Here is a 12,232-nt window from a genome sequence, read left to right as displayed (position 1 = left end):
AACTAGTATCGCTCTTTTTTCATTGAGTTTGGCTGGACCATAGTAAAACGTCTGATCTGAACACTTATTTTTTTTTTAATCCTGGAAAAAATATTTGAATTACTGCTTTGACCAGAACTTCTGGTAGCTCCAGTATCACTCTTAAGAATCTCTCTAAGCCTTGGGTTGTACATCTATTTTCTGATTCTCAAATCTTGTCACTTCCTTTATCATTTTTAGCCCTTAATCCTTTTCCTCTGCCTTTTGGGAGAGATTGCCCACTTTGTCTGGTTTTCTGGAAGATCAGTTCTGGTTTTTTACAATCTCCGTTGTGATTTAACACTTGCTATTGCATTTACATTAAAAAATTCAGTATGGGAAAAAAGCACCCCCGATTCCATTACCCAGAGAGAAACAACTGTTAATATCATGGAGTATATCCTCCCACACTGCTGTCGTCTCTATCTCTATACCGAGAACTGTCTGCTAAAAAAGTCCCTCTTGGATAATACTGTATACAGTACAATATTTTATCTGGTATTTCATATTAACAGCCCTGTTGTTGTGATAGAGATGGATTTAGAAATAAGGAAATGCTCTTTATTTGTACTTACTGATAAAAATACTAAGCTTCCACTGGTTGAGTGCTGCTCTGTGTTTGGCATCGTGCAATAAGATGTCCTACATTAACTCATTTAAAAGGGATGATAATCACTTTTCAAACAATGAAGCTGAGATCTGAGAGCCCAAGTGAACTGTCCACGTCAGTCAGCTAGTAAGCAGACACCCATCTTTGAATTTGGGTCTGTCTACTGCCAAAGCCCCTTGCCATATAATGCTACCACTTATAAGTGATTTTTTTAAAAGTCAGGAATGGATGTTACTTTTATAAAATGTCTCTTATGCATCTTTTAAGATGACCTCATGTTTTCATCTCCTTTGACCTATTGGTGTGATGAATTATATTAATGGATTTTTCCATGTGGACTCTCTTTATGTTTTTAGATGATACCCTACTGGATATGATTGCATTATTCTTTTAATATTTGCTGAATTTGTTTGAATTTTAATATATTTCTCCATCTACATAAGAGAGATTTTTGTAGTGTTTTTTATTGTTCTTTCTCTTTGTCAACTCGGAGCAGTATGGTAATTCTGGCTTTGGAAAAGCCATCGGGAGTAATCTCTTCTTTTTTTCTCCTCTGGAACAATCTAAATAGCACAATTATACATTCTTTGAAGGCATGCAAAACTCCCTGAGTAACTCTCTGGGAACTGCACCATTTTGGCGGCGGCAGGGAAGTCTGATGTATCATGTCTCAATCTTTAAAGTACCCCAATACTTAAAGTACTCACCCGGCACCATACATAGTTACTACAATATAATGGACTGCATTCCCTATGCTGTACTTTACATCCCTAATACTATTTTGTTATTACCAATCTGTACTTCTGCATCCCTTCCCCTTCTTCTCCCAGCCCCTTACCCCTCTTCCCTCTGGCAGCCATCAGTTTGTTCTCTGTATCTATGAGTCTGTTTCTGTTTTGTTTATTTTGTTCTTTAGATTCCACATGAGTGAAATCATGTGGTATTTTTCTTTCTCTGTTTGACTTATTTCACTTAGTATAATACCATTTAGGTCCATCCATGCTGTTGCAAGTGGTGAGATTTCATTCTTTTTATGGCCTAGTAATATTCCATTGTATGTTTGTACTGCAGCATTTTAAAAAATATATTGTATTGATTATGCTATTACAGTTGTCCCATTTCCCCCTCTTCACTCCCCTCTGCCCTGCACACCCCCTCCCACCCACATTCCCCCCCTTTAGTTCATGTCCATGGGTCGTACATATAAGTTCTTTGGCTTCTACATTTCCTATACTATTCTTACCCTCCCCCTGTCTATTTTCTACCTACCATTTATGCTATTTATTCTCTGTACCTTTTCTTCCTCTCTCCCCTTCCCACTCCCCTATTGATAACCCTCCATGTGATCTCCATTTCTGTGGTTCTGTTTCTGTTCTAGTTGTTTGCTTAGTTTGCTTTTGTTTTTGTTTTAGGTGTGGTTGTTAATAACTGAGTTTGCTGTCATTTTACTGTTCATATTTTTTATCTTCTTTTTCTTAGATAAATCCCTTTAACATTTCATATAATAAGGGCTTGGTGATGATGAACTCCTTTAACTTGACCTTATCTGAGAAGCACTTTACCTTCCCTTCCATTCTAAATGAAAGCTTTGCTGGTTAGAGCAATCTTGGATGTAGGTCCCTGCCTTTCATGACTTGGAATACTTCTTTCCAGCCCCTTCTTGCCTGTAAGGTCTCTTTTGAGAAATCAGCTGACAGTCTTATGGGAACTCCTTTGTAGGAAACTGTGTCCTTTTCTTTTGCTGCATCTAAGATTCTCTCCTTCTGTTTAATCTTGGGTAGTGTAATTATGATGTGCCTTGGTGTGTTCCTCCTTGGGTCCAGCTTCTTTGGGACTCTCTGAGCTTCCTGGAAGTCTATTTCCATCACCAGATTGGGGGATTTCTCCTTCATTATTTGTTCAAATAAGTTTTCGATTTTTTGCTCTTCCTCTTCTCCTTCTGGTACCCCTATAATTCGGATGTTGGGACGTTTAAAGATGTCCTGGAGGTTCCTAAGCCTCTCCTCATGTTTTTTTGATTCTTGTTTCTTCATTCTTTTCTGGTTGGATGTTTCTTTCTTCCTTCTGGTCCACACTGTTGATTTGAGTTCCAGTTTCCTTCCCATCATTATTTGTTCCCTGTACATTTGCCTTGTTTCACTTAGTATAACCTTCATTTTTTAATCTAATTTGTGACCAAATTCAACCAATTCTGTGAGCATCCTGATTACCAGTGTTTTGAACTATGCATCTGATAGGTTGGCTATCTCTTCGTCACTTAGTTGTATTTTTTCTGGAGCTTTGATCTGTTCTTTCATTTGGGACATTTTTTTTTTTTGTCTCTGTGCCCCTGTTACGTAAAGGGGCGAAGCCTTAGGTGTTCACCAGGGTCCGGTAACACTGGTGGCTGTATGTGGGGGAGGGGTCCAAGAGGGAGCAATGGCGCTTGCTCCACTTTCTGCCAGTTTTCAGTCACTTCCCCTGCTACCCACAATCAAATTGGGCCCTTCTGGTGTTGATTCCTGGGTGGGTGGGCTTGTGCATGCTCTAGGCCCCTGTGGGTCTCTCCAACGAACTCTCCTGTGAGGCTGGGAGTTTCTCCTGCTGCTGCCTCAACCCCCACAGGTGTTTTCAGTCAGAGGTTTGAGGCTTTATTTCCCGGAGCTGGAGTCCTGGGTTATGTGGTCTGTCACCTGGTCCACCAGCTGCTGCCTCACCAGCTAGCTGCAGCCTGACCTGCCCCGCCCCACAATCCACCACCTCGCTGCGTCCACCAGCCGCTGCCTTGCAGCGAGTCCTCTCAACCCAGCTGCCCATCTCCGTCCCTCCTAGTGGTCTGGATGAATGTTTCTTCTTTATCTCCTTGGTTGTTGGACTTCCATACAGTTCGATTTTCTGTCAGTTCTGGTTGTTTTTTGTTTTTAAATTGTTGTTGTCCTTCTTTTGGTTGTGCGAGGAGGCAGTGTGTCTATCTATGCCTCCATCTTGACCGGAAGTCCTGTACCACAGCATTTTTATCCACTTGTCTGTTGACGGGCACTTGGGTTGCTTCCATATCTTGGCTACTGTAAATCACGCTGCAATGAACATAGGGGTGTGTATATCTTTTTGAATTAGTGTTTTGGATTTCTTTGTATATATACCCAGAAGTAGAATTGTTGGGTTGTAAGACAGCTCTATATTTAATTTTTTGAGGAACCTCCATACTGTTTTCCATAGTGGCTGCACCAATCTGCATTCCCCCTACCAGTGCACTCCAACATTTGTTGTTTGTTGATTTATTGATGACGGCCATTCTCACAGGTATGAGGTGATATGTCATTGTAGTTTAAATTTGCATTTCTCTGATGATTAGTAATGTTTAGCATCTTTGCATATGTCTATAGGCCCTCTGTATGTCCTCTTTAGAGAAGTATCTGTTCAGGTCCTCTGCTTGTTTTTTAATTGGATTGTTGGTTTTTTTGGTGTTGAGGAGTATGGGTTCCTTATAAGTTTTGCTGTGGCTATTCAGGGTCTTTGTGGTGCCATATAAATTTTTACCTTATTCTAGTTTTATGAAAAATACCATTTTGGATATTTTGATAGGGATTGCATTGAATCTATAAATTGCTTTGGGTAGTGTGCACATTTTAATAATTCTTCCTATTCATGAGCATGGCATATGCTTCCATTTACTTCTATCTTTTTAAATTTATTTCTTTGATGTTTTATTTTTTGAGTACAGGTCTTTTATCTCCTTGGTTAAATTTACTCCTAGATATTTTATTTTTGTGATGCAATTATAAATGGGGTTGTTCTCTTTATTTCTCTTTCTGATAATTCATTATTGGTGTGTAAAAATGGAACTGATTCCTGAATGTTTATTTTGTACCCTGCCACTTTGCTGCATTCATTGAACAGTTCTAGTATTTTTTTTGGTAAAAAACATGTGTAGTATTTTTGTTATGTAGTGTCCCCCTCTCCTGTTCCTTTTCTTTTTTTCTTTTTTATTAAATTTATTGGGGTGACATCGGTTAATAAAATTCTATAGGTTTCAGAATTTTATAGGCGGTATGTAGGTTCCAGACATCACATCCTTGCCATCCAGAGCAGAAAATGAACTGTTTCTTCCATGTAGGTATCTTTTTCAGAGCAAGAAATCTTGTCCAGAATCGTCCCCCCCTTAGCTGATTTCTCCTTTTGTTGGTCAGAGCTGGACTGCAAGTCCAACCCTAACGCAATCGTTGGCAAAGGGAATGAGTGCACACAGATGTCTTAGAGCAATCAGAGTTAACCTGAGTCATCTGGAGGGAGACACTAGACCCTGAATCAAAAACTGCACTCAGCCATCAGGGGGACGTGGCTACTGCACAGGTTTCTAATAGCATCTGCTGCACTCTTGCCCCCATGTGGGTGCTGGATGAATCTCATCACAAATCTGCATTGGGAGAGCAGGTGCTTGGGCTCAGTTTTTAGCTCCCTTCTCAGGATTTATGAGGCTTCCATCTAATCTCTGAGGGGCTGAAATAGAACCTTGTCTTACCTCTATATCCCAGCCATCTGATGCTTTCAACAAGTGTAGTTTTGAACAATGACATTCCTAGCCTCTTCCTATCTGTGCCGCCCATCTGTATCTATAAGGGACTGTGCCACCTCCTGGGATACTTCATCACCTCACTCCCCTTTGTGGCACATCTTTTCCGGGAGCTGCTGTCTCTGAGTGGATGTAGGCTGAGAGACACTCCATGGGGATAAGGAAGAGCGCTTTTCCTCAAAAGCAGCTATGCAGTTGAGTGATGGCTGTGCATTGTCCAGTTGACAAAGACCTTGCTATTTTTTAAGGGTCAGACAGTGGGAGGAAGGATACAGGACCTTTCAAATTATTTTTAGGCTGGGAGGCAATGTCACTCTGTGGGGAGCTTAGCCTGGGGTTCACTACAATTGCACTTCTCAATCGAGTTCCACTGGCTTTATCACGGGTAGAAATATGCCTCTCCACTCCTCTGCCCTCCCCCGTTCTGTCAAGACTAGTTTATGGTGATGTTCTGGGTTTTCGACTCTTTCTGTATCTCTGTTTTAACTGAAATTCAAGAAAAATCAGAGGTGGAGCTGCTAGATGGATACCATTCAAAACTGGAAGCCATGTTGACATACTTTTCAAAGAGCGAGCTACATATGCCCTGTCTCCACTCCCTGGGCCCCTCACCACCTGACATCAACTTCCCTTTAACCCCCTGGAGTCACTAGGAACCTCAAAACCAGAGGGCACTTTGAATCATCATCTTACCTCTGTCTCTTCTCAGCATCTGACCCTGCTGACCACTGGCCCCTCTGGTTGTCAGCCTGTGTCGAGCGCTCGTTCTGTGTCAGCATTGTGCTTACGCTCTTCATACTCATTACTTCATAAAATTCTCACTGCAAGCCTGTGAGCTGTCACCATTGTTTCCATTCAATGGGTGAGGAAACCCAGGCTCTCGCTCATGGGCCCAGAACTAACAATTGGAAGAGCTGGGAGAGGAGCTTCTTAAATGTTCTCCTTCTGGGGCTTCAGGGGCCTCCGTGGCTCTCGGTTTTCCCCCAACCTCTCTGGCTCCTCCTTTTCAATGCCCTCTTCATTTGCCTGCCTCTAATTTTTTTTTTTTTTAGCTTTCAATACATTTTTTTTAACATTTTTTGTTGTTGTTCAAGTACAGTTTTCTGCCTTTTCACCCCACCCCTCTCCACCACCCCAGCTCTTCCCATGCCTGCCTCTTAAATGTTGTTGTTTCTTGGGCTTATTTCCTAAAAACTTTTCCTCCTCTCTGGGCAGTTTCATCCAATCACTTTCTAGTGGCTCTTAGGTCTCTACCTTCCTCCTACACACTTTCTGTGAGCTCTGGAATCACCCAGCTGCCTCTCCAGCATCCTCTCTTGGAAACCCCTGGGCTCAACACACTGAAGTAAAGTCCTGTCTTTCCGCAGTAACCTGGTGCGGTCCCTGTCTTAGTTCAGGCATGAGCACCTGTTTGTTTGTTTTTTTAATGTTCTCCATTGACATTAACTTTATTCCTGACTATTTTATTCTTTTTAATGTTATTGTACATGAAGTTTTTTCCTTAATTTCCTGTTCAGACTGCTCGTGTTTAGTATATAGAAATGCAATTGATTTTTGTGTGTTGATTTGTATCCTGCACCTTTGCTGTATTTGTTTATTAGTTCTAACAGGGGTTTGCTTGTGTGTGTGTGTGTGTGTGTGTGTGTGTGTGTGTGTGTGTGGAGTCTTTAGGGTTTTCTCTACATAAGATCATGTCGCCTGTAGACAGAGATAATTTTACTTCTTCCTTTCCAGACTGGATTTCTTTTATTTCTTTTTCTTGCCTAATTGCTCTGGCCAGGACTGCCAATACTATGTTGAAACAAAGTGGCAAGAGTACACATCCTTGTCTTTTTCCTAATCTTAGAAGGAAAGCTTTCCACCTTTCACTGTTGAGTAAAATGTTGGCTGTGGTCTTCTCAGATGTGGCTTTTATTATGTTGAGATAGTTTCCTTTCATTTCTAGTGTGTTGAGTATATTACCTCTTGACCAGATCATTAGAATAGTTAAGTACCTGGTATTCCTGCCTCTTATACTCACTAATGTCTCTAAACTACAGAAAGTGTAGAAAGAGCCTGGGGGCTCAGAATCAGCCACCATGTGGGGAGCTAGAGTGTAGGGGATGGGCAAGCAGCAGGATGCCTGGCGCTTCTCCCCCTAGGAGCCACTGAAGTGGAGAGCTGTGTGGGGGGTGTAAGGGGCCTCCCTTTGCTCTCACAGACTCTGCCCCTCAGGCCCCGCCCCTTAGGGGCCTATTGCCCTACCCATGGCCGTTAGGCCATGCCCCTCAGCCATCTCTAGCCCCGCCCCAGTCCCCACAGGCCTGACCCTTCCAGCCCCCTAGCCTTGCCCTGCAGGCCTGGTCGAAAATCCCACATTACTTACTTTCAGGGCCCTGGGAGGAGGATGAGATTCGCAGGGACCGAGTGGAACCCCAGAGTGTGTCCCTGTCATGGCGGGAGCCCATCCCCGCTGGAGTCCCTGGGGCCAATGGCACAGAGTACGAGATCCGCTACTACGAGAAGGTGAGTCAGGGTCTGGGAGGAGCCTGGCACTCTATGCCCAGTTGCTGTCCCCCTGGCCCCCCTGCTTCCTCTTCTTCAGCATCTCCTCCCAGCAAAAAAGCCCTTCCTGCTTTCCTTCTAAGCATACCCACTGGCCTCCTGAGTGGCCTTCCAGGCTGCAGTTCCTTCGTGTCCCTAGCACGCCATGGGCTCCTCTGCTCTTCCTCTTCCCCTCAAGTCTCCGCTCATCACTAGCCATCATCTTCACTTCCAGCACATCTGCCCAGTGTTTACAGTTGACAAAGAGCTTTCTCCGGGGGCAGGTCCAGATTCTGTGTGCCAGAATGGTAGACTACAATTGGCAACACTTTTTAAGAAAAAAAATGCAGAAATATTATATGATCTCAAATTTTACAAAAATGCGTGACTGTTGGAGCACATGGCGTGGTCAGGCGTACACTGGGGCTTGGCGGTGTGCGGGTGAGTGTTTAACGACCGGCTGTCCAGAACTGTGAATGTGCAAGCTGTTGTTATAATTTTACTGATAGAAAGGATATGTAACATCGTTGAAAAATAATAGTAAACATGTTCCGTGCTCCTGCTGATCCCCGCAGCTTGGCTTAAGTAAATCCTACCTCCACTCCCTCCGTGATAAGTGCACTCCGGGCTCTGAAAGCCATCACAGTCGGTTACCAACCAGTTCGGAGCCCCAGCAGGGCATTCTCTGAGAGCTTGCTGTCGAGGGGCGCTGTGCCAGCGTGAGAGGAGGCCTCCGCCCACGCATGTGTCCTTGTGGAACTTGGTGTCCGTCTGTCCCCTGCAACCAAGTGTCCTGCTGTTACCTGAATAAGACTGCAGGACACAGAGGCCTGTTTCTCCTGTGAGGGTCCAGGGTGGGAGAGGAAGAGGAGGTTGATGGGCAAGGCGGGAATTTCTCCCACCTCTTCCTGAGAGGGGGCACCCACAGGCAGGAGAGCGTCACCCCGCAGCAGTGGGAAGCAAAACCAAAGTTCAGTTTTCAGTGGGCCAGTGCCCCCCACCCCTCGGTGTGGACATCCACTGCCCCAACTTCATAAAATTTCAGGTGAAATTTTAAGCCATTTTTCAATTATAAATATATATTCACTGTAGGGGGTTAGAAAATGCAGAAAATTAAAATAGCCTTACGGAACTTAGTATTCAGTGAGATACGAAGGCACGGGTTAATGTAAAGAAGGTCGCAGTGAGGTTTTCCGCTGAAGCCATGCTAAGGAGATCGCCCCTGGACAGCGCCAGGGCTGTGATTAGTGTGCAGCTCTGGTCTCTCGTCTATAGCTGACATCCAAACCAGAAGCTTTTCTGTAAGGCATCTGGCATCAAAACCTGAGGGAAGGCTTGGGGATCCTTTGGAAGAAGCCTGTGGAACCCCCAGGATGACTGGAGTCAGCTTCTTCTAACTAAGGGTACCCTCCTCCCCACTACTCCTTTCCCCCCCATCACTCTCCCAGGAGCGTGGTTCTGGCCCTGGGTCTGGGCCTCATTTCTTGGTCCCTCCCCAGGGTCAGAGTGAGCAGACTTACTCCACAGTGAAGACAGCGGCGCCTGCGGTCACTGTCACCAACCTGAAGCCAGCAACTCGCTACGTCTTTCAGATCCGGGCAGCTTCCCTGGGGCCCTCCTGGGAGACCCAGAGCTTCAACCCCAGCATTGAAGTGCAGACCCCAGGGGAGGGTAAGTGACCTTTGCCGGTGGACCTGGCCAGGGAGAAGCCGGGTGGAGGATGGGGCGGGGAGACAAATTGGAGGGGTGACTATCTGTGTAACGAAGGGAGCCCACGGAACAGTTTAATGACAACCTAATTAACTAGTGAATTTGGAATGCACTGACTGATACCTGCTCAGTGACATGAACGAGGTGGGCTGCCTGTGCTGGAGGAGCTCACGGGGCAGGGGTTCACGAGCACCTACACCCCAGATCTCAGCTGGGGGCTCCCTGCCTCTCAGGACCTGTCCCATGTCTTGTGGAAACATCCTGTGCCCTCCCCACGATTCCTGCTATTCCTTTGAGGGGAGTTTTCGTCCCGTGGTCCACTCCCCCTCTGATCACTGAATTCTTGTCCCCATTCTGCGTCTTTCTCTCTGCCATGTGTGGACCCAGCCGTGGGGCGCTGTCACTTCCCCTCGAGGCCTTAGAGTATGAAACAGACTTCCCGGAAGTTTGGGGGCTGTGAAGGGGCTTGACTGCCGCAATCAACAAAACGAGAATTGTGCGCTGTCAATGGTGAACTGGACGGTGTGTGAATAATCTCTCAGTAAAGCCGTTACCAAAACAGAACAAAAGCTGAACATCAGACACCCTGATCCTAAAACGCTGCTCTACCACCACCCCCTTCGCTCCCCACCCCGGCTCCTCTTCTCCCCCCACCCCCAAACTCCCTTTCTGGATGCAGGGAGAGAGCATTTAGCTTCCTCTTTTGTCGTTTCTCCTGCTGCTAACCCAGCCCTCGGGGTCTCACCTCTATCTATCCCAAGCAGCTCATGAAAGTATTTTCCTGGACAAAGGCAGTTCCCCCGAAGAGGCATTCTGGCACCAGCTGTCAAGATAATAATTCTCTCCAACCTGCTACATGAGTCTAATCCAAGATAGGAAGAGCTCTGAGCCCAAAGGGAGGTGGAGATAAAATGTTGGGGGAGTTCGAGTTCTGGGAAGGGAGACAGCACTTCTTGCTCGACTGCCTGTCTATGCCAGACCTCAGCCAGGTGCTGGCAAAAGGAGATTAGAGCCATGTCTTCAAGGCTGGGGAGCATGTGGATGTGTGGAGACAGGCGGGGAAGGCATTTTGGATAGAGGAAGCCACCTGAACAAAGGCTTGTGGGTTTGGCTGCAGTGAGTGGGGGTGGGGGTGGGGGACAGGGGCTAAGGACTTCCATTCATTTGGTGCTTTTTTGGTTAGTGGCTACTGCTCCACTCCCCAGCCTCCTTTGCTGTGGCCCTGGCTGGGACAGAGAAGGGTGGGGTAGGGGGATGGGCCTCCAAATCTTTACAGCATTTTTTCCCAGTGAGCTGTGTGTGACCCCAAATCAGGGTTGTGATGAAAGACCAGGCTTCAATACTCCATAACAAATTGCCCCAAAATTTAGCAGCTGAAAAAAAAACATTTGTTATTGTGGGTTGTTTTTGTAGGTCAGGGGTAGGGGTGCCGCTTAACCGGATGCCGCTTAACCCAGGGTCTCTCACAAGGCTGCCGTCAAGGCGTCCTCTGGGGTTGCATCATCTCAGGGTTTAACTGCGGGGGAGACTGTCTGCTGCTCGGGGTCTTGCCGGCTCTTTGACGGAGGCAAGCCTCGTGGGCTTCTCCATAGGTCTACTCATAACACCGCAAGTAGAGTCTTTTAGAGACTGGAGTGAATGAGAGGGCACCCAGACAGAAGCCACAGTCTTGTAACCTACCGTTGGAAGTGACATCCCATCACTTTTGCTGTATTCTGCGAAGGCTTTAGGAGGAAACGGCTGTTCCTCTGCTCAGCTCTGCTCTGCTTGTTTCTCTGTTTCTGTTTTCATTCTACGGTTAAGTTTTTGTTTCTGTCTCTCCCAGCGGTTGGCACAGTCTTCTGGGGCGGGGATTCTGACTCATTCATGCTTTTCCCCAAGTGCCAGCGAGTACTGTTGCATGGATGGATGGATAGGGCTGAGAGCCCGGGGTCCTCTAGGCCTCTCCCTCGGTTAAATAATCCAGAGCAGAGGCTTTTGGGATCCAATTCAGATTTTAGGTTATTTATTTATTAGCTGTGTGACCTTGAGCAAACGACACAACCTCTCTCGGTGTCAGTTTCCTCAGCTGAAACAGAGACAGTAACACCTCACTGGCTCGTTGTGATGACCAAACAGGGTCGTTCCATTAAGGCACATGGAGCAATGTCTGGAATGGAGTAAGGCGCACTAGATGTTTACTTTGTTAGACTTGCTGGGGAGCTCAGACAAGAGGCCATTCCCCCTGCAGAGCCACCTTAAGTCTCTCATTGTCCAGCTGAAAGGCAAAAAGGGGGTCCCAGGCTTGTCCGTCTAGACCCCTGCCCCTCTCTCTCTCAGAGCTGGGCTGCAGGGGAGGCGCCCTAGCCCCAGGGGAAGAGGAAGCTCCAGGTGCCGCTGGGTTTGGTGGGACTGCCTCGACCCCTCCGCTGCTGGGAGGCAGAGGTGCTGTGGGAACCCTGCTGTGGGCTGAGGACACTTACCCAGCAGCCTGCTCCTCTGCTGGCCTCAACCTCCTGCTTTTCCTCCCAGCTGCCTCAGGCCCCAAGGACCAGAGCCCCGCAGTGGTCGTCACCGTGGTGACCATCTCAGCCATCCTTGTCCTGGGCTCTGTGATGAGCGTGCTGGCCATTTGGAGGAGGTAGGTGGTTGGTCCCAGCCTGGCTGACCTCTGGTGAGGCGTGTCCCTGTGCTCACAGGCACCTGTACCTATGCCAGCACTTGTGCACATGCAGGTTTGCACATGCGAGCACACTGCTGTACAGATACAGGCATGGCTAGTGTAGTCCCAGCCCCTCCCCCACTCACTGCTCCTGCGGCAGCCAGCTCTGCAGCTAGCT

At 46.7% G+C, this 12,232-nt stretch overlaps 1 protein-coding gene across 1 annotated transcript in view; it reads left to right on the top strand.

Annotated features, from left to right (window-relative positions):
• EPHA10 (EPH receptor A10) overlaps positions 1-12,232 on the top strand; it is a 33,809-nt gene that overhangs the window by 11,520 nt on the left and 10,057 nt on the right. The window contains exons 6-8 of the mRNA XM_053921644.1: positions 7,552-7,685; positions 9,203-9,374; positions 11,925-12,033. Coding sequence (XP_053777619.1) covers positions 7,552-7,685; positions 9,203-9,374; positions 11,925-12,033 — 415 coding nt within the window. The remainder of the gene's footprint in view (positions 1-7,551; positions 7,686-9,202; positions 9,375-11,924; positions 12,034-12,232) is intronic.

This window comes from Desmodus rotundus, chromosome 3 (assembly GCF_022682495.2).
Source record: "Desmodus rotundus isolate HL8 chromosome 3, HLdesRot8A.1, whole genome shotgun sequence".
Lineage (NCBI taxonomy): Eukaryota > Metazoa > Chordata > Mammalia > Chiroptera > Phyllostomidae > Desmodus > Desmodus rotundus.
The sequence above is the reverse complement of the archived record's forward strand: the minus strand, read 5'-3'. Positions and strand labels throughout refer to the sequence as shown.